Genomic DNA, 23081 nt, shown 5'->3' with positions numbered 1-23081 from the left:
GTGACTCACAATTTCCTGTGTCTTTCACCTTTCTGTTTGTAAGGGATACTAACACTCTTGAGCTTGATACACAGGTAGATGCTGAAGCTGACCCATTTAAGGAACCTGTAAAAGATGAAAATGGCAGGTAAAGTATGTGTTTAAGGGTTTGTCTTATTTTTGCACCAGAATAATCCATTGCTTAATATTCAATGTATGGAAGTGGATAATCTATTATTAAACAGTGTCATGAAAATCATGCAGTGGTTTTCTGGTCCTGGTAGTTTACATTTAAAATTTTAAATTATGTTTGTATGTTCAAAGCTCACCTAGGAATGAAGCAATCTGACATGAAATATAAGCTATTGACACTTTTTATGTGATTAATTTCATTGATGTAATATATGACCAATATGATCTACATGAATTAATCTACTTGTGCCTACGTTTTAATATGCGTAAATATCATCCCAAATTAGATGCATGGTGGGCCTAAATAAATTTTAACAAGCATGATAAAATTGCTGCCGACATCAGTAGCTTTCTCACCTTCGTGCAGAAATTGTTATCTTTTGATTCTCCAAATTGTTATTTGATTTTTTTTCTGCCATTATATATAAGTTGCAACCATATACTAAACACATATAAATGATTATCTTATTATTATAATGCCACAAATAACGTGGCTTAATATTATGACATGTCGATTCATGATATTTATTAATTGGAATCTTGTTGAGATGTCTTTAATGCTATATAGCTGACTCATGCTGAATTGACATAGGACCCAACCTCATAACTAGAAGATATTTTAATCAATTAGGATTGGGTCCTTGCTATTGGAGCTTTCTCCAACTCTAGGAGAAAATACCTTTGAAAACAATTTAGAGAAGTAATATCAAAACCAAGGCTTGTGATTTCGAATCGTACTGCCTGGTATGGGCGATACATACCGGTCTGCCCGTGAACCGGTACACCGATCGCCCTGTCACGGACTTAGCTGGTTTTGCCTAAGTTGTGCGGCACCCTTGCATGTCCATCCGCAAAGGTCGGCCTCCTCGAAACCTCTCATGGTCCCTTAGGACCTACAAAAGAGAAAACGAGTTAGAGAAAGCGCTTCACTCGGGATCCACAAGCAAATATTTCAGAAAACACTTCATAGCCAATGCAAATTACAAACAGACTTTACAAGCTCTGAACGGTTGCACAACAAAGGGTCAAAATGGTCCACTACAGACCAAGTATCTCTCACAAGTGTCCACATGACACATCCTTTATTTACAAGCCTAAAACAGCCACCAAACCTAATTAAAATGAGGTTGTTAAGCCTTCGATCGTTCCTCTACATGTTGTGCAAAGCATGAACAAACCAAAAGACACGGGCATACATAAGTATTAGTGTATTACATCAAACATCCTGTTTAGAATTTTGTCCGTGACAGCCTACTACCGGGCGGTCCGTTAAATATAGCAACCTGGCTGCGGTGAGGCTGAGGGAGAAGCGTCGAAGAAGGAGAGGGCATTCAAAGAAGAGGGAGAATCGGGAAAACCTCGACGCGAACTTGTTTCCACGCCCTTTCTCGATCTCGATCCGGTGCCGCCCTGATCTCGGTCTTGGAGGTAACGGTGAGGAGAGTCGTAAAGAGGAGGATCTCAATGTGCGGGGATCAGGGGAGGCAACTACTAGAGCAACGGAAGAGGCGGTCTCCTTCATCGCCTCATCTACGACTCTGTGGCTTTCTTCTTCGCAGAAGGCCAGAGATGTCTGCGATCTTCACTGCGTTCTTCGCCAAAGGCCGAAGACATCTGCGGCCTTGGACATCTTCGTCGCCTTCTTCGCCAAATGCAGCAAATGAGGTGACGAGGAGGCGACGCCACCGTGGCTGCGTATGTCTTTTTTAAAATATTTTTATTGATTTTTATATATTGATTTTTATATAAAAATATATATTATATATATATATAGGCATACCGCTCGGTACAATGCATTGTACCATACCGATCAAAGCTCGATACACCGGTATGGTATGAAATTTCAAACCTTGATCAAAACTATCCATTGCTAAACAACTCGTCTAATAAGTACACTAAGACTCTTTGACGACAAAGAGGCTTAAACATGGACTCTAGGGACTCTCTAAAACATCAATTGAAAATAAGAACTCAAATACATCCATGAATAATAAAAAAATTCTCCTCAGTGAAATTGCTAAATTTTATTTATTGTTTTACTTTTTTACTATTTTCTGACAACCAATAGTTGTTGACAGTTTTTTTCAGCTCTCTAGATTTGGGCCTTGCAAAATTGCCCTACATGCTGGAAACCAGTTAGATGTCAGTTGTACCGGTCTGACTGGTGGTGTGTCCTGGTCCAACTGTTTCTTTGAACTTTGTCCAACAGTTGAAGAGAGTAGGCACTAGGAAATCTGAATTGAGCCAATGCCACTGGTCTGGCATTTTGTCATCAATGTTCATTTTTTAGCACATTGTTGCAATCATTATGTGCTAGTTTAGGCACTTGTGGATGTGGAATGCCCTTTTTTCCGATAATCTACAGGATCTTATAGTCAAGTAGGAAGATTCAGATCTATTTCTCAGCGACCACCAATTTTAATATTTGCTACAAATGCAATGAAGTTACTGATATCATCCTTCAATTCAGCTAACTCTATGAACTTGAACTTTCTCTTATCACATTTTCATGAGTGGTGGAGTTCTTGCTAGTGGCACTGGTTGTTGATATCCATATCGAGTCTTGACTCGCAAAGGATCTGATTATGAATTATGTGATGTCATCCGATGAGGCAACACATAGACTTGTTGATTGGATGAGGAATTGTCATAGGCTATCATTTATCTCTGTAGAAGGCATTAAAGAGTTATTTGTTGCTGTTATTGCAATTTATTGTTAATGGAGGCAATGAAATGACGTGTAAGTGTTGGATGCAATGTTGCACTTAGTATTAATATGGTCAAAAGACATCATAAGGAAATTTATTATTTGAATTGATTATAATATGCAAAGTATATATACTTCTTGTTCTTTCTTTTCCTCTCACATTAATTTTATTATTATTCAAGAAATATGATCAATTTATTTGAGCTAGTTTCTTTAAACTGATGTATCCTTGATTCACCTGATATTCATGTATATATTCACCTTAGTCCAATTTCTGACCACATCTATTATATGTCCAATTTGAATCCATATCCATCAAAGAAATGTAGTTTATAATTATGTATCTATTTTTTATATCCACTGATTGGAAGTAATTTTGGATATGATTTTTCTTGGATCCAGTTTTAACTATGGGAAGTGATGGTTGATAATGGAGCTTATAAGAACTCATGCAAAGTAGAATAACATGTCTATATATTCATTGTAAATGCACCATGCATCAAAATAAATATGTATAGGGTATACAATGATCAAGCTGTTTAATCTGGATCAAACTTTTTGTTTGGTCTTAACTCTTAAGATTGTGTTTCGTATATGCCTTGTCTTTATATTTTGTCTACAGATGCCATAAGCTAAGTGTTAATTATATGCCAACCACTTTTTGCTTTGGTTTTTCCCTGAATTATTGATGACATAATGAACCAGTTATCTTCCTTTAAATTGGATACTCTCCTGTGGAATTCTGATGTAAGAAATGATAATTTGTCTTCTTAGAACTGGGACTTCTCTTGTCATCCCAGAAGAGAGTTGAAGTGTCAATGAAATGTTCAAATGATGAAGAATACTTAGTAGCATGTACAGTCATAAAAATGTATTTAGATTCTATGTTTTTATCAGGATAAAATGGTTGAAATAAAGTTTTTTGTTTCAAGTGAAGTAATGTTTCTTTAATGTTAGTTTAATTTTCTTAGAAGTTGTTTTTCGTTCAGTTTCAACAAATGTAGATTACTTAAAAGTTAAAACTTTTTCTTTGCACAGTTATCTGAGATCTTATTGTCATCAAGATTCAGAACCATCTACATCAAGTTCATTTAAGCATCATGATTATAGTGTACGATCTCCTGATCTGCAAAAAGTAGATCAAGTACGGAAAGGATCAGCTGGTGTTGTTGGGTCAATGATGCTGCTCCACTCATATCAGAAGATGCATGCTCCATACACACAGGTTATTTTTGTGTTTCTGTTCTGTTGTACATTTTTTGAGATTGAACCTTGTTTTTCTGGGAATGCTGAATAAGCTTTTCCTGGTCTTCAATTTTAGGATGCACCAATTATGACAGAAGATATGCATGAGGAAAGGCTTCATGCTGTTGAAGTATTTGGTGATGCATTTGTAAGTTTAATTTTCTAAAACTATGATTGCATTTCTGTCTCTTATAGGTTTGCTTTACTTATAAAACCTACCTAGAAAAGATTATTGAGAAAGGCTCCAATTAGTTGAGGAACTAAGTGACGCATTTTTAAGTCTGATAATGGACTTCACTTACAGAATAGACTAAAGAATTTTATAGTAAAAATGACTAGATGGGTATTTCTCCATGATGAATCTGTTTTCTTTTAAGTTGGTTTCTCTGATCTTTTTTGTTATTTAAGAGTTTGCTTGGCGAGTTTTATACTGTTCGGGATTTTCACCAAGAGTTTAAATTGACCTGTTTCACCAAGAGTTTAAATCAACCTGTATCCAGTATCTATCACTTTGTGGATATTGTTGCTCCAATATGTTATAGTGCTGCTCCTTTATCCACTATTCACAACTTCGTGTAGTATAAGGTTTTGTCCACTAGCATCAATATTGTAAACATCACTAGAATCAATTCTAACCTCATGGAGATTGAAATCACTTGGAGAAGTTTCATCATCCTCTTCGAACTGTTGCTTATCAACTACCACTTAATGGTCAAATGAGCGAACTTGGCCTTGTTGTGCATGTGGATGAGTGAGACTGACTTCTTGTGGCATGATGACCCATGGAAGATTGACTTCTTGTGCCCTGGCAATGTCATAAGGCCTAACCCCTCATATTTAGTCACCTCATCTTGTTGATCTTCCTACTCAATATGTTCATAAATAAATCCTGACAAACGTAGTGAATCTCCCATCCCATTGAGTGTTGGACATCTTTATTCTAGGTTGTACATACTACATAACGAAACCATCACAGGATTTGAATTATCATGGAAAGTTTGAGTCAAGTGGATCTTCCTCTAGAATCATCATGGACAAATTGAGTGTCAATTTGATCTTCCTCAACCTTCCTTTCTTTATCTTGAGATATTGCAAATGTTATAATGCATGTATATCAGCTTCTCCAAGCATCTATATGCACCACTGGATGATGTGGTTTACACTGGGATCTTTGCTGCAATTTTTATTTTTTTGATTGACGTAGTATCCTCCATGGCCACCACTCAACTGCAATATTACAACTATAAAACACACTATAATAATGTCTAATTAAGTATAGGATGCAAAAATTGCATTTGACATTTGATACAATAACAACAAAGTCATAAGTCTCAATTATTTGGGGTCGGAACATGGATCTTTTGTTGCCATTGAGATCTATAAAAAGCTATATATTTAGTTAAGCTCAGAGTACTTAAATCCTTATTAATAGTTTCTATTAAGGTCTTTTTAGGTCGTTCTCTACCTCTCCTCGTATCACTAACATGAATCATTTTATCTCTTTTGACTATCGCATTCAGAAATCTCCTAATCATATGCTTATACCATCTTAAACAATTTTCTTTAATTTTATCCTTTATTGAAGTAATACCTAGTTGTTCACAAATAAAACTATTTCTTTTTCCTATCTTTTTAACTAACTCCATATATCCATCTCAACATTTTCATCTCGATAACATAAATTTTATATATGTATTATTTTTTAATTACCTAACACTCAGATCTATAAAGCATTGTTAGTCTTAAAATTGTTTTCTGATCCATAAAGCATTGTTGGTCTCAACTATTTTCTAAATATTTTTTTTAATCTCAAAGATATTTATTAGTCACACAAGACTCCTGATGCTCCTTGTCATTTTTACCATTCTGTTTTTACTTTATGAATAATATATTCATCGATATCTTCATTTTATTAAATAATTGATCCAAAATATCTAAAGTTTTATCTTAAAGAGACTTTTGCTCATCCAACTTAATTATATTCTTATATCTATTCCTAGAATCACTAAAATTGTATTTTATATATTCAGTTTTAGTTCTACTTAATCTAAAACCTTTAGTTTCTAAGGCTTGCCTCTATAGCTCAATTTTATAATTAATTCTACTTAGGTTCTCATCAACTAAAATAATATAATCAGCAAACAACATACACAATGGAGATCTATCATGTTAGTGACTAGTAAGTTAATCTATTATCAATATAAAAATGTAGGGACTTAATGTGGATCATTGATGTAATCCTATGCTAATAGGAAACTCATTAGACACACTCCCTATAGTTCTAACACTAGTAGTTACATTCAAGGTCTGCCATACCGAAGCGTACCGCTTGGTATGGGCGGTACGTACCGGTCCGACAGGTTACCGGTACGTGGACCGCCCGGTACCGCTACAGTGCACCAGGGTGTACCGCTCGGTACGCCCTGATGTACCGTTCGGTATACCGGTACCGTACCATACCGAGCCCGGGTCCAAACGCCGGCACGGTACGGTACGGCGAACCTTGGTTACATTATCATATATTTCTTTAATAACATTAATAGAATTAGTGGATACACTTTTCTTTTCTAAAATCCACCATAATAAATCTTTAGGAACCCTATTATAAGTTTTCTCTAAGTCAATAAAAATCATATATAAATCTTTCCTTTTCTCCCTGTACTTTCTTATTAATTATCTTAATAAATAAATAGCTTCTGTGATTGATCTTCTAGGTATAAAACTAAATTGATTTCAGAGATATTTGTTTCAAGCCTTATCCTACTTTCGATAACTCTTTCCTAAAGTTTCATAGTATGACTCATGATTTTAATTCCTCTATAATTTGAACAATTTTGTATGTCGCCTTTATTTTTATAAATTGGCACTAAAAACTCTTTCTTCATTCATCAGACATCCTTCTGAATCTCATAATTTTGTTAAATAAGCTAATTAACCAACCTTATTTACGAACTTTTCAGACCCCTAAACTTTTCCAAACCTCGATAGGGATACAATCAGGCCCCACACTCTTAGTTATTTCCATCTTTAATACATCTTTTACTTCAATAACTCTAATACGAACAAATATATCATTATTAAATTTACAATCGAGGTTTGTCGTATCGTGGCATATCGCTCGGTACGAGTCATACGTACTAGTCCGACAAGGGACCAATACGAGCAGTACATTAGTACACCCCCATGTATCTTGTGTAACACCCCTTAGTAGTCCCTCATCAGACCTAAGATTGTCTTATATAGGTCTGATGAGTGTACTATTATCAACTTTAGTTTAAACATTTTGGCTAATGGTTCAGGCCAAACGAAGTTGATAGGCTAGTTAGCCCATCAGGTCCAGGTCATCACATTTGGTATCAGAGCCGACCTAGTATTTAGGCATAGTGAGGGGACTCAAGTAAAAAAGTGCTATTCGTGTATAGAGTTAGAGAACTCGTCACGGCAAAATATGGAGACACCATTGGGCTACGCCTCACATGCACTATGCTAGGGTTTGATCTGAGCTATGCTGGGCCTTGACGAGAACGTCAAGCCCTTGAGTGAGAGAGAGTGTAACATCCTTGATTAATCCCACATCAGAAGTGGGTAAGACTAAGATTAGCTTATATGAGTATGATGAGTGTGCTACTATCAACTTTAGTTTAAGCATTTTGGCTAGTAGTTTGGGCCAAACAAATTTGATAGGCCAGTTAGCCCATCAGGCCCAAGTCGTGACACCATGTGTTGGTACACTTGGTATTGCTCGATATGTATTGTACTAACAGTTGGTCGGTAAACCGGTACGGACCGATAAGGCGGACCATGTTTGCCATTATTATTTATCATTAAATCTAAGTCCTATGTGGAATATTCATTAAATAATTTATAAAAATAATTTTTTTTATCTTTCCTTAATCTTGTTATCATTAACAAGTATTCTTTTATCTTCGTCTTTAATTTATCTAATATTACCTAAATCCTTACACTTTCTTTTCCTAGCTTTAGCAATTCGATATACATCTTTTTCACCATTTTTAGTACCTAATTTATTATAAAAATTATTATAGACTTTATATCTTGCCATGCTAACTGTTATTTTAGCCTCTTTTTTATATTCTTTATATATTTTAAATTTTTTCTCATTTTTATAATTTTGTCAATCTTTAAAACATGATCTTTTAGTAAAAATTACTTTTTGAATTTCCTCGTACCAGCACCAACTCTCTTAAGGTTACACCTCTACCTTTAGTTTCACTAAGAATTTCTTTATTAAGCTCCTAATCTTATTAGCCCTCGTAGTGAAAATAATATTAATACTATCCTCATCTAAGTTCCATGTCATCTCTCTTTTCATCCTATTCTTAAAAATATTTACAATATCATCTTTAAAATTTTACCATCTAATCCTAGTAAAATTTTATACTATCTTTTTCTTCTTTTATTTTCTACAATAAATATCTAATACCATCAACCTATATTGATTTGTCAAACTTTCGTCAAGGATAACTTTACAATTCATACAAATAACTTTATCTACCTTTCTAGTGAGAAAAATGTTTATTTGACTATAGTTCTGATCACTTTTATAAGTAATCAAATGTTCATCTCTTTTCTTAAAGTGAGAATTTATAATTATAAGATCATATGAAGTTGCAAAATCTAAAATCAAACCACAATCTTCATTTCTCTCCCCATAAATAAGGCTCCATGTTTTCCTTTATATTTATCATATGTTTTTCCTATATGACCATTCAAATCTCCTCGAATTATAAGTTTTGCAGTTATAGACATAATTTGAATCAGGGTCTGCCGTACCGAACCGTACCGCCCAGTACGGGCGGTACGTACCGGTCCGACAGGTTGTCAGTACGCGGACCGTCTCTTACCGGTCCGAGTGCACTGTAGCACTGTAGCAATGCTACAGTACTTGGCACACCTGAGTGTACCACTCGGTATACCGTACCGTACCGGTACCGAGCCCAGGACGAAATATCGGTACGGTACGGTATTGCGAACCTTGATTTGAATCATATCATCTAGGCTTTTCCAAAATTCTCTTGGTTTGATCATTTAATCCGATTTGAATCATATCATCTAGGCTTTTCCAAAATTCTCTTTGGTTTGATCATTTAATCCGATTTGAGGGGCATAAACACTAATAACATTCAAAACATCTTATCCATTCGCAAATTTTAAAACTATAATTTTATCTCCAAATCTTTTTGCATCTACAACATTGTTCTTACTTCTTAAGACCCTTATCAACAACAATTCATACACCGTTTTTGTGTTTAACTTTTTCAGTATACCAAGGTTTAAATTCAGTACTATCAATCTCTTTAGATTTTTTCCCTACCCACTTTGTCTCTTGTAAGCAAATAATATTTATTCTTCTTATGATCATAGTGTCTACCAATTCTAATATCTTCCCTTAAAAAGTGTTCTTATATTTCAAGTTGTTAGCCCAACCCTCTGTTCTTAAACTAAACTTCTTTATTCCCATTGGTCTAAAACAATGTGAGAACCCTTGCCCATTTGACACCACATCCGGGTGTTGATGTGATGGGCTGCTTCCGAGCGACCTCCTAGGCTTCTGAGCACTACATTCGATATTTGATACTATGTATTATTAGGATCCATGTTGTATCAACATGAATTCAAACTTTCAAAGTATTATCAGTGGATGTAAGTTTTTGAAACAGTCACCCCTAAATGTAGCATAGACAATAAGCCAATTAGTGCCACGTGTGACATAAAAGATGATCATTTATAATATAACATGATTAAACTCTTTACCTCGCTAGTGGTAGCAGTTAGATTTTCAACATCCAGTTCTAGCCTGTTGATGATGCTGTGTAGGGCAATTATTTATCATCAGTGACAAGATATATCAGTATCACTATACAGGAGTCAGATCATTGTTAAGTCATTGTTGTAAAGAAAGAATTTTCGCTTGACTTGTGCATTATAATCTAGACTTGTTTGGTTTGGCAAACATAGATAAATGACATAAAGGTGGCATTTCTGGTAGGTTTTAGTGTGAACTGTTTCTTGCATCATATGACACCTAGTCTTTATGTGATGGGATATATGGTCATATGATTTGACACACCATCTTGAAGCAAGAACAGATGCATTTAATTCAATTCTTTCTAGTTAGCTGTGGGCATGGTGCAATTGTCCTTATTGTGTCGACATATGCTAATTTCAGGCATTAGTTGTTTGAAGATATGATAGAACAAACCATCATCTTTTTTTTTTATCTGACAATACATTAGCAATTTTTGTCAATGGAAAATAATGTCTTGTACTTTGTGTTACAGAGTTTCTCTGGTCAATTGGAAAGAGATATTCTCTCATCTGGTAAGATTGCCCAAATCACCTTTTCTAAAGGGTTCACAAAGTTGTGTTTTTAACAGTACTATTGTTATACTTATATATATGTTAATTTCTTTTTTTTTCATTTTTCCTATTTTCTTCTTTTTCTGTTCACAGGAAACTATTGTTGAGTTTATTAATTGAGAAATCATGATTACTTTTAACACATCATCAAGTGCTGATAAGCTGCTGTTATCAATTGTAATTTGATTTTGGATTAAGAGCCCTGCTCTTTCTAGTGAAATTGCAAGCACTACAACAACAATTCATTATGTACCATCTATTTAAGGTCACCTACATGGGTATTTTCCTTGCTATTGATCTCTTTTTGGATTGATATCTTTCGTTATCTAAGAACAATCAAGTCTCCCTTTGTTGTATCTTGTAAAAACTTTTTTGGGTCTTTCTCTCTTTCTTTGCACCACGAAACCTATTGACTCACCTCACTCTTTGTAAAAATATGTATAAGTTAGAAAATTATGAATGAATTATATTTGATGTTTCACAATTTTGTTGAACTAGACATGTCAGCATTCAAGGCTGCAAACCCAGATGCAGTGTTTGAGGATTTTATTCGGTGGCATTCACCTGGTGACTGGGAGAATGATGACACGGATGGCTGCACAGGTGATGGAAATAACTGGCCTCCTCGAGGAAAACTTTCACAGCGCATGTCTGAACATGGGAATTTATGGCGACAAATTTGGAATGATTCTCCACCTTTGCCAGTGTTAGAGCAGAAGTCCCTTCTTGACCCAATTCGAGAAGGAGAAAAGGTACGTACTTTATCAATTTTTTACATTTTAGTGCTACAGATTTTATATGTTTTAATTCATCACTCTTACATGGTACTAATCTTGCTAGGGTAACTGGGTCACAAATCGTTTTTTTCAACTTCTACAGTTAAGGTTCTCTTCCAATAGCTTCATGCTAGTTTGTTGCAAAGTAATAATTATCATATGAATGTGTTAGATATGAGTAATAGCCATGAAATTGCAGAGTATAGTATTGACATCATCGACTAGTCAAACAGTAGTGTGAAAATTCATGATTAATATGTTAAATGTACCTTGTTGGATCATGATATTTTGCACAACCGCATGTACTATTGTTGGATCATGATATTTTGGTGCTTCTAAGTTCTAACCACATATTGGACCAAAATCAGGTTCCTCTGAACTGAGTAATGAAAGTGACAATTTTTGTAGTGAAATGAATGAGTTATATTGCTGTGGAATTATAATTCTTCCTAAGATTTCTAACTTAGTTGCCAGAAAAGTCAAGATAAGAAGTTATGCGTCTTCTAATATAAAAAGTTGCAAGGAATTCTCGGGGGCCAATTTGCTATGAATCATCAAAAGAGATCAGATACAGTTTGAGAGCAAATGGGTGGTTTCAGAAAGGGAACTTTGTGCAAATCACCCTATCTTGAAGGTCTGACACATCTTCAAATCAAATTGGTGGTTTTCTCAAAATTGAAAGTCATTTTGGTTTTAATCAGACTAGTATATATCAGCTGCAGCAGAATCAATTTATCAATGGAGAAAGAAAGAGATGTTTCTTTAAATGTGCAAAGATGGTTCTTACATGATAGCTTATGAGTTAAAGCAACATTCCTGATCTGAATATTGGTACATAATTAAGTATTAATTATGAAATAAGTTGAAGGCTGTCTATCTTTGAATATCTTGATGTTGGTTTGTGCAAATAGCATTTTCTTGCTACAAGTAAAGGTGGTTATTTCTGTGATTCAATCTAACCGAAAGAAACCTTTCCAACTGCTGATATTAGTGGTGCATAGCAGTGTTGCTATAGCGAATGATAAACTTCATTTTTATGATATTTCTGCACCGGTTTCATGCAAAAAGGTTGGTGATGGACTAGGAAAACGATCAAAGGTGTCGACTTTCTAAATGTGTTTGATAAGATGTGATTGTCGGAGTTACTTTTGATCCATTGGAAATATGCAATACTGGAGAGTTGTTTTTGTGTATAAGAGCATGTATGCAGAAAGCGAGATTTTGCTTGCATATGAACTGCATGAATCACTTTAGTTATAAGCAAGGATTGAAATTTCGTACCGTACCAAAGTTTCGAGACTTGTTCGGTACGGTACGATACTGTATACCGAGCGGTACAATTCGATATACCGCTCGGTATATATAAAAGTATAAAAATAAAACCGACGGCCTTGTCACCCTTTTTGGTGCGTTAGGAGAAGAAACTTTCTTCTCCCCACGTGGGCAGAAAAGAAAATTTTTTCTCCTATGTCGCCGAGGCGACATTGCAGAAAAACAACGAGGCGACATCTCTTTTCTGCCCGCGACATCGCCTCTCTTCTCCCTGCGATCGCGGATTCTTCTCCCCACGCCGAGAAAAGTCGCCGACAAACGAGGGGGGAGAGCGGCGCCGATCTCCAGGTTTTCCTCTTCTTCTCCCTTTTCTTTCTTCCCTCGCTTAATACCACCCTTCTCCCTTTCTTTCTTCTCCCTCGGTCATCGTCCGGGGCGGAAACAGCCCCAATCGACGGTACCGTCTGGTAGCGAGCAGTCCGCATACCGGTATCCTGTCGGACCGGTATATACCACCCATACTGGGCGATATTATTCGAAACTGTAAACCTTGGTTATAAGAGCATGCAGCACAAGAGGTGCAACATTCAATGCCTACTAGTCTGATGGATTTAAAACATTAGGAAAGTTACACAAATAAAAAATGATTATAGAATGCTACTGAGAAAAAGCTCTTCACCCTAGGAGAAAGATAACAGAAAATTCAAGAAGCAACCTGGCACACATTATATTTTGTCCTTGTTTCCTATTAAATGAACTTCTCTTCCAATGTTATCTTATGTGATTTATGGGTAGTTGTTCTGCGTCTATCTAGCATGAAGAAAACTGAAATTTTATTGCCAACCTGTTTTTAAGTACATGTTTGATCTGAATTTGACACATATGGGTAAGTTTAGGCATCCATGGAAAAATGCTTGCTTATGATGTAAGAGGTGGGTGCATTCTTTTGTGTTCTGTATGCTTTTAGTAAGTCTAATTGTGGCAGCTATAACTGTTAATCTGTGCTTGTTAAGATCAACATTATTTTCTGCCACTGAAGTGTTTCTTCTTTTGCAATAGATACTCCATTATCTTGAAACTTTGAAACCACATCAGCTGCTTGAGCAAATGGTTTGCACTGCCTTCAGAGCATCAGCTGACATTCTGAACCAAACCATGTATGGTGATTTTAAACCCATGAAGACAAGGTTTAATCAGCTTTACATTACACTAGCATCAACTTTAAAGCCTTTGCAAGGTATGTGATTTGACTCTTTAAGTTAAATAGTTGTCTTTGAGAGAACAAGTAGATTCTGTAGTTGTAATTTGATCTTATAGTTCATCAAAAATCTATTCCTTTTAAGTACTGATGTAGATCATTGTTTCTTATCCGATATATGGTTTGGATGGTCCTATGTAAGTTACTAATGGTTTGGATGGTCCATTAAAAGTCCACTTAAAGTAGCGTAGATTCTACCATTTAACTTCTTCCAGTTATAGTCACAAGCCTGCAGCTTGCCTATTCGGTGGGCTCCATCCATCTAAAAGTTCATGGGCTGTGGTGAAAATTATTATTAACTCTAATGTACAATATTTTAAGTATTATTATTTAGATACATGCAACTTTGAGTACTGACTCTGTACATTTTACAGCAAATCATCTTCGTGAAAAGACAGAGTTGATAGGTGATTTAAGACGGCTTTGCCTTGTATTCGAGCACATAGAGAAACTACTAATTTTTGCAGCTTCAATCCACCGTAAGCTATTAGATGTCCCACGCCTTTCTGAAGCAATGTTCAGTGACTATTTCAACTTTTATCTTCCCAAAATGGGTACCAGTTTAGAGAGCATTTGCTATGACCAGGTACTATTGTTTTTGTTTTTGATTTTCCTTTTTTTGATGAAGTAACTTGTTTCATCCATTAGTAAACTTGCATGGTGACAAGCTGGTGCATATGCATCATACTAATGGTCTAAATCATCTTTGGACATCTACAAATCATCTTTAATTGTTATTTCTTTGATTCTTATGGTCTCAGATGTTAAGGTTTTAGATGTTTTCTAGATGATGAATATAAATTTCATAAAGGACAATAGGTATTCTGTCTCATCCCAGCCTGACTCTCATCAATTATGAAAAACCCATTTGTAAACAACTGATTCCATGAGTGTTCACCTTCAAAATGTCTTATAAGTACACTAGCATGAAAAGCTTTTGGTTGATTGTATAAATTTCTTTTTTAAACCTGTTTAGGAGTTCAAAACCAAGCAATTAGTGATGATGCATGAGAGAGAAGCTGTAGCCATTTTATTTCCTCCCCCCACCGCCAATCAATCATGGAGGAAAGTTTTGAGCATGGGCAATCTTCTAAATGGGCATGAACCTATTTTAAGAGAAATAATATTCTCAATCAATGATCGAGTAGAAGATAGTCACTACGGTAGCAGCATTCCTATGGCCACCACGGAGGAAATTCAGACACATCGGATGTATATACAAGGAACGTCCAACGATCTTTGGGTGGCACTGTCCGTGACATCATGGGATTAAGTGCCTACATTGCAAATGCTTTTCTTTCATCAAGTGCTATTGCATTTAATCACTTGCTGATCTTTAGAGTGCAATCTTATTTTTTTGCTTGGGCCTGTGCTGCAATGGCCGAGCCTGGTAGCTGGTAAGCTGGCCAAACGCCTGATCATGATCTCCACTGTGTACAATGCATGAGTGGGTTGAAAATTGGTGGCTTATGCTAAAATAATGGCAACCCCTTGGATTACCAATCTACAGTAACCGAAGAATATTCCAGTGATGAAGTATTGTGAAAAGCTGATAAGCTAGGCAGACAGGATTTCTGGAGATACAGTGATGGTGTTGTATTCAGCTTCTCGAGAGTGCTGCTGCCTATGATTTTTGTAACATAACTCGGGTATCGGACAAAGCCAACACAAGTTAACTGATTCCAGCATCATTGGATGGTTTTGACTGTTGGATCAATAGAGACCATCAACAGCTTCTGAACATGAAACTGAAAAGGAAGATGCTAGGTGAACTATCTGAATCCTCGTGGATCGAAAAAGTACAAGAGTTATTACTGTTGTATGTCTATAATATTAACACAGAACTTATTGCCATAACAGTTCAATTTGATACTCATTCTGCCTGTCCTGTTACTTTTTGAGAATCTTGAAGTCTTGTCACGTTGGAATCTGGTTTTTTTTCTGTGATGATCAACATCAACATGGTTTTTTTTCTGTGATGATCAACATCAACATGGTTTTTTTTCTGTGATGATCAACATCAACATTCAACTTAAAATGACTATAGCATGAATCATGAGTTTCAAAAGGGAAAGGACATGGTCCACACAGAATTTGCAGGCATATGCTGCATGGTGTATATCCCCATTGCATTTCAGTAGCATTATCATCTTTCATGTTGAGATAAATCTCTTTTGGACTTAACTGCGATTGGCAGGGCTCCAAAAATCAATAGGACGCAGACAAGTCTACCAATTAAATTTGAGGTGTCCATTCTCTCTCTCTCTCTCTCTCTCTCTCTCTCTCTCATGCTGATAGAAACTGAGGTCAATGATAATATTTGGTGGAAATAGAGCTCCACCGTTAGATAATTTGACAATTTGGCAAACATTTAATACATCAAACTCCAATTTCTTCAACATTAAGGAACAATTATTAAGCGTGGGAGGAGGTGGATCATGCCAAAAAATTTGCAGAGGAAGGAATCAACATCCCAAGGTGGGATCTGTTGAATAGGTTTCTGTAGATCACTATCATGAGTGATTGCCCATGCCTCTCTCTCTCTCTCTCTCTCTCTCTCTCTCTCTCTCTCACAATTGATTAGAATTATATTTTGGGTGACGTTGACCTTTGTAGATCCAAGATCATTATTGTTTTACATCGTGCAGATTGAGCCACAGAAGAGAAAGCAAAAGATCAAAGAACAATCTCATCTTTACTGAAATGAGAAGTTGATATCCAATACTGAAATGGGAAGGGGTAATGGAATTCTAAGCGACAGAACATATATACGTCAATCATGAAGAACAAGAGAATTAATTTTTATTTAAACAAATATCCTATCTATCATATGAAAATATAAAATTAAAATGGAAAATAAATGCAACAATTGAACATTTGTTTGCTGAAAGAAAAAGACACCTAAATCTTTCACACATTGTCATCTTCTTTTTGGAGCTGTTGTTCTCTCAAGTCATTCCTTTCTGCCAACTGAAGCATCACTTTTCAACCTGTGAAGCATCAAGCTCAACCTCTTGCGTCTGTTTCATCTACCTCAGGAATAATACCCAAGAAGCTCTCCATCCTTCACTTGACCATGGAAACATGAATTGTTAATCCATGACCAACTTCTTGTCTTTCAATGATTTGTAGCTGAATTTTGATGCTGTGATGAAACTATAAACCCCAACATGACCTCAGCTTGCATGAGGTTGTCGGTTTGATATCTCTTTTTGTTGCAAGAAAAATTAACACTATTTATGCATATTGACCATTCACCAATTAGCTTCCCTTTCATTCGCTTATCGAGATGACTTCGATATTATGCTAGTTTTTTAGTTTTCCAAAGAGTAAGGTTGCGTATATCGACCATTCTCACGTTAGCGTAATTCCGAGACGACCTCGGTTTTTCGTAATCTTATTTCTCTAATAAAATTTATCAAGGAATTAAGCATAATTCTCAAATATATACTGTCAGGCCATATATGTTAATCATAAACAATAGAACATCACTTGTTGAGTCTCTCAAACAATAACTAAGAAGGAACCGGGAATTCTCCCTCAGAGCTATCAATTGATTGCAAGACTCCCTGAATGATTGAAGGAATCCTCTGTGGTAGGGTCAGCTCAAAAATAGCAACAGTGTGTCCATCAAAAGGGAGAGATTTGTGGGGGGTGGCAATGCCACTGTTTGGGATCTTGGAGAAACATGTTTGTGGTGAGGCATGGAGGAGCCTCTCACCAGCATTGGATTCTGCTGCACACTTTAGAGCTCAAAGGGTGAAGAAAATAAAGGCTAGCTTCATGGAAGGAATGCACACTAAACAATCGACATTACCAGTTTGGAGCTAACACACCAAGTGTTTTTCTAGTAGTAGTGCTTGCACTTGTGCTTTGCAATAGATTGTGCAGTGAGACTGTTCCCCTCTTCTTCTTCTTCTTCTTCTTCTTCTTCTTCTTCTTCTTCAATTAGCTTGGAATCTCTTCTTCATCTTCTTCCTTCCTTTTTTTTTATGAAGAAAAGAAAATTAATTACTTACAAAAACAAATACAAAAGTGTCCTTTAACATACACAATAGGGGAGTCAATCAGTGGCTCAATTGCCCTCCCTGTCAATCTGACATCCTTTAAAAGAAAAAAAAAAGAATAAAGATTTATATGATCTTTCTTTTGTGAAGTTTTTGCTTCATGAAACAAAAGTCAGCAGTTGATGTTGCCAATATTTTTTATTTTTTATTCTTTTACTTGGTGAAGGTAAACTTTTATGAGCAAAAATAAGGAGAAAAATATTAGCTTTTTACATTTCAGAAAACAACATGTCTTGCTCATGCTGCACCAATACATCTTATCAGAAAGATTATTCCCTTCAATCTATCTTATCAGAAATCATGAATGTGGATGTTCTTCTGAGCCCACACAAGATTTAGGAGTTCTCCACTTTGTCGGTGAAGCGATTGATGTCAAAACTCCAAATCACTTTTGTTTAAATATTGCAAGTGAATATTGCTGTAAAATGAACCTAAAAATGAATTATGAAGACAATTTGGCTATAAAACAACTGTCATTATCTTTATTAATATCACTTTATTATTATTATAATTATAATTATTATTATTATTATTATTACTATTATTATTATTATTAATTAACTTGAAAGGTATTGTTTGATTGTTCTCATCTTTTCTATTTAAAATACTGTGTAAGGGAATAATGTGACAAAAAAGGCATGAGAGAATTGTACCCACATCCAAGTTTTTGGTAGCATCAACTCAACTCAAAAGCCAATCTTATCCTATCAACCTTCCACCACGAATTCCCAAGGAAATCATACGGCTATGGTTTTGTCTCATTTATCTCAACTCTAACCATGACAAAAGAAATAGAATCTTGAGAAATATATATATATATATATATATATAGGGAGAGAGAGAGAGAGAGAGAGAGAGAGAGAGAGAGAGAGACGTAACATATGACAATTGAAATCATTTGTTCAAACAATAAAAAACACAAATTATTAGAAGATGTAATTAAAAAATATTTTAGTTAATTAGAAATATAGTTTTCTGTATATCTCAATGATGTCAATTGATTCTTATGAATGATCTTAAATGGATGGTTGGGACATTATTGTTGTTATTATTGTTTATAACATTATTATTTTTAACCAAATAATGAAAGAGATTCTTTAATATTTTATATTATCTAAGGGTGGTAAAAATTAATATGCAAAAATGTTGACTGAATGCATGTGATATTATCCTTATCTTAGAAAAAATAATCCTATCTTACTGAAAGTAAAAAATTAAAATTAACTTTACACTCGTAAAATTTTAAGTCAACTAAGATACAAGTCGAGTATAGCTCGATTGGAATTGATTAGATTTGATCGAATACTTGAGTTATGTTTGGCCAAAAGATATATGGTAAACTCAACTAAATCAACCCTAACCTAACTCAAGCTTGGGTCAGGTTAAGGTTATCCAACTCTAACCTAGCTCAAGTTAGAAGCACCCAAGCCAAGTTAGTTGGGTTTAGTGAAGCAACTTTTTCTTGGACCAAAACCTATCAAATCTTTTAAAGAAGTATATAAATTGCATTATTTATGTTTTATCTATAAAATTAACTCTAAACATTGAGTTAAAATTGTTATGATCCTTCCCTATATTATGTGCATGTAAGAGGACTTGTATATAAACTTCAATTTTGTTCATAAATGTCATGAAAGTTGAAGCACTTGGAGAAGATTAATATCAATTTTTCATCTACTACAATAATCTCCTATGAGAATTAAATCTTAACCAGGCAAACACTAATAGATAGCATTTTTATTGGATCATAAATGATGTTTATCTTTATTGACATTTTCATGTGTAAACCATTACTTGACCATGATAAATAGCAAAAAGAAAATATAGTAGGAGATGAGAAATCAACATGAGAGACAAGGAAAAATCATAGCAAGATTACAATGATAATTATACATTTCACCCTAAGTTTGATAAGGACTAAGAAGCCCAAATGCATTTTTATTATCCTAAAATGGTGATTAAATGTACATTAAAGAGACACTGTCCCAACTAATCCTATACCAAGATCATTATGAGAAGCCCCATCTTCCTTAGAAAAAGACAAGGGAAGGAACATATGTCAATTGTGTCTACTTTGATAGGGATGAATGTAAGAAATAAAATTACTATATAAAAATTTAATGTTAGAATTAAAATTAAGTATCACATATTATTCAAGACATGTGTGTCTCTTTTAAATTTCAGATGTGACAAAGCAATATACCGTGATGATCTACATGCATCATTAATTTGCATACAAAAGAAGCTAAATTTTTTTTCTCTTTTCTTATTTTCAGGATTATTATAATCGAAGGAATAAATATTTATCGGAAGATGAGAGAATAAATCTTGGCCAAAGCAAAAGATTAAAAAGGTCATTAGGTGAGTTTCTCCAATATCATTTCCTAAGATATTCTAACATAAATAATTTTTTTTTATTCATCGATAACCTTAATTAAAATTTAATTAAAAATCTCAGTATATCTTAACCAATTATTTAGGATAATAATGAATTAACTTCACAATATATCTATATATATAATAGAATTGTAATTGCTAAAATGAAAGAGGACAACACGTGGCCCCCACACTTTCCCATGAAATTTATCACACGCACTCCAAAAAGACCCGAACAACAGGTAATGTCGGTCTCCCCTCACGTCCCAACATCGAGGGAGCCACCACGTTGATTACCCCTCTCTCTCTCTCTCTCTCTCTCTCTCTCTATCTCTATCTCTCTCTGTGTCTCTCGTGTGTGCCTACCCTTTTGACGTCCCATCTCAACCCACCTTGTGTCTCCCTCCCTCCCCCCTCCCATTTACTGAAGCATCTCCCACCTTGGCTCAATCCTTCCCAACCACAGAAGAAAAGTTCTTGGGGAAGGGGAGAGCCAAACCCTTCCCACAGATAACAGAGGAAGGACCTGCAGTGGCTGCCAACCCCCATGGAAGCTCCAGATAGCGGATAACAGCAGCGGCAGCGGTAATACTAACAGAGGAAAAGAAGGAAGAGAAGGAGAGAAGAGCTCCACCGCGTACTCCTGCATGGAACCGGCGCCGCACGGGCGCGGAGGCGCCGACGAAGGCCCTTCCTCCTCTTCCGCCGCCGCCGACCCAACCCCTGATCCTCCTCAATCTCCACACCAGCCACCTCCTCCTCCTCAGCAGCAGCGGCAACCGCTGAGTCGGTACGAGTCGCAGAAGAGGCGAGACTGGAACACGTTCCTGCAGTACCTGAAGAACCACAAGCCGCCGTTGACGCTCGCGAGGTGCAGCGGCGCGCATGTGATCGAGTTCTTGAAGTACCTGGACCAGTTCGGGAAGACGAAGGTGCACTCCCCAGGATGCACCTTCTTCGGCCAACCCAACCCGCCGGCCTCCTGCGCGTGCCCCCTCAAGCAAGCCTGGGGCTCCCTCGACGCCCTCATCGGCCGCCTCCGCGCCGCCTACGAGGAGAACGGGGGCCGGCAGGAGTCCAACCCCTTCGCCGCCCGGGCCGTCAGGAGTTACCTCAGGGAGGTGCGGGAGAGCCATTCGAAGGCTCGCGGCATCCCCTACGAGAAGAAGAAGCGGAAGCGAGCACGGTCTTTGGCCGCCGAGGGGAGTTCGGGCGGCGGAGGGGAGCCGTCCACTATGGCTCCACCTGCTGCGGGCGGGACTATTAGTGCCAGTGACAGCAGTAGCGGGGGCGGCGGCGCTATGAGTTCCGTGGTTGGAGAGATCAGACCAGGCTGCGATCAGCCCGGTGGTTCATCATCCGTTTCATGACTGCGCATTAGTGCTGGTATGATCGCCTCAAAGACATGTTATTGTTGACGACACAGAAGATGGGCGAAACGGAGAACTTAGAGCTCCCTCTTTCTCTCTCTCTCTCTCTCTCTCTCTCTCTCTCTCTCTCTCTTCTAATCAACTGGTCAACAGAATTACTAACCTGTTCTACTTCAATTGCTTCCTTAGTGATTCCTCCTCATCTTTTGCTTGCACTACTGGATTTAAAGTTGATACAGTTTTCTTTCTCAGCTCTAATTATGGACATATATATTAGCTGATTCTTTGACACTATACATTTCTACTCTCTCTCTCTCTCTCTCTCTCTCTCGATGGCTCATTGGACAGTGTTCTTTAATTGGGACAAACCTCTTCTTCTTCCCCAGTTTTCGAAGCGTGCAGTCACCTTGCACCAGTTGCACCATAACTCATGAATCATTAGCCACACTGCAAACTCGGCATCCTCTTTGAACAACAAGGAAGGAAACAGGTCGGTCCAGGAAGCACTGACATCAGATTCCCCTCCCCCTCACTGTTCATAGTACGAAAGCTTTCCTTTGTTTATTTGCTTCTAAAGCAGTCACAGACTCACAGACTTGTGTCTCGGTTCGTCTCCCCGCTCTCCTTTTTTCCTCTTGTCTTCATTCTTCTCCTTTTGGTTGCTTTAGTAACAGTGAGAGCCACTGTTACTGGCATCAAGGTAAAGGAGTTGCAAAGGATTCCCCGCACGAGCGGCCACCTCTCGCTCACTCTACCGTGCTTCATTAACCCCTCGTTAGATTTAGAAGCATCTGTAATCTGTACACAATAAATCATCGGTGCATGTTCTTCCATTAAAGCTGAACGCAGCCCGTGGTGATTGCAACAGTAAGTTCCCTTTTGCGGTCAACCTTTACAAGGATCTCAATGCCATTTTCCTGTGCTCTCTTACGGGGGCATGAGACGCACATCAATCCTTCCAGAATCTACCAGCTACTTTCACTCGAGACCTCACCCTTCACATATGGGTGCAAAACCCTACAATCTCTCAAGGTAGCTAGAGAGAGAGAGAGAGACAGAGACAGAGACAGGAGTATTCTAATGTCACTCGAGGAAGATGGGTTAGAAAGAGGAACCACTTCTTGCGTCTGCACTCGACCGAAAAGTAATAGTCCTTGTGCAAGCAACAGCGAAGCAGCGGAGCTCCTCGTACGGACTCATTGCCCTACCTTGACGTCGCCACGGAGGGAGGGAAGAAGGCCTCCGCTTGTGCAGTGCGTACATGCCACGGAGATCTTGAAAGGAGAACCAAAGCTTCGGAATAGCAATCGACTCGCCATCATACTCGGCCTTCTTTTGGTGTGCCAAACATGCTATGTTCTCACCATCTTTGTGAGGAAACACGACACATGTTGTGTGTGAACAGCCCGCGATCCATGGGTGCGTTCTTTATTGCTTTTGGTGCAGTGAGGGGCTAGA

At 37.0% G+C, this 23081-nt stretch overlaps 2 protein-coding genes across 2 annotated transcripts in view; both read left to right on the top strand.

Moving 5' to 3' along the window:
• The window catches only part of LOC103977806 (uncharacterized), a 40961-nt gene extending 25177 nt beyond the window's left edge, over positions 1 to 15784 (top strand). Inside the window, exons 15-22 of the mRNA XM_009393427.3 lie at positions 75 to 127; positions 3917 to 4103; positions 4200 to 4271; positions 10426 to 10465; positions 11003 to 11256; positions 13612 to 13789; positions 14185 to 14396; positions 14787 to 15784. Coding sequence (XP_009391702.2) covers positions 75 to 127; positions 3917 to 4103; positions 4200 to 4271; positions 10426 to 10465; positions 11003 to 11256; positions 13612 to 13789; positions 14185 to 14396; positions 14787 to 15083 — 1293 coding nt within the window. The 3' untranslated portion in view covers positions 15084 to 15784. The remainder of the gene's footprint in view (positions 1 to 74; positions 128 to 3916; positions 4104 to 4199; positions 4272 to 10425; positions 10466 to 11002; positions 11257 to 13611; positions 13790 to 14184; positions 14397 to 14786) is intronic.
• A 4866-nt stretch (positions 15785 to 20650) lies between these two features.
• Positions 20651 to 21874, top strand: LOC135607186 (protein G1-like7). Its single transcript, XM_065098790.1, has one exon. It carries the CDS (start codon positions 20901 to 20903, stop codon positions 21621 to 21623), a length of 723 nt encoding a protein of 240 aa, XP_064954862.1. The 5' UTR covers positions 20651 to 20900; the 3' UTR covers positions 21624 to 21874.
• The last annotated feature ends 1207 nt before the right edge of the window (positions 21875 to 23081 follow it).

Source organism: Musa acuminata, chromosome BXJ2-3 (assembly GCF_036884655.1).
Source record: "Musa acuminata AAA Group cultivar baxijiao chromosome BXJ2-3, Cavendish_Baxijiao_AAA, whole genome shotgun sequence".
NCBI lineage: Eukaryota > Viridiplantae > Streptophyta > Magnoliopsida > Zingiberales > Musaceae > Musa > Musa acuminata.
This window is presented reverse-complemented; position numbering and strand designations above follow the sequence as displayed.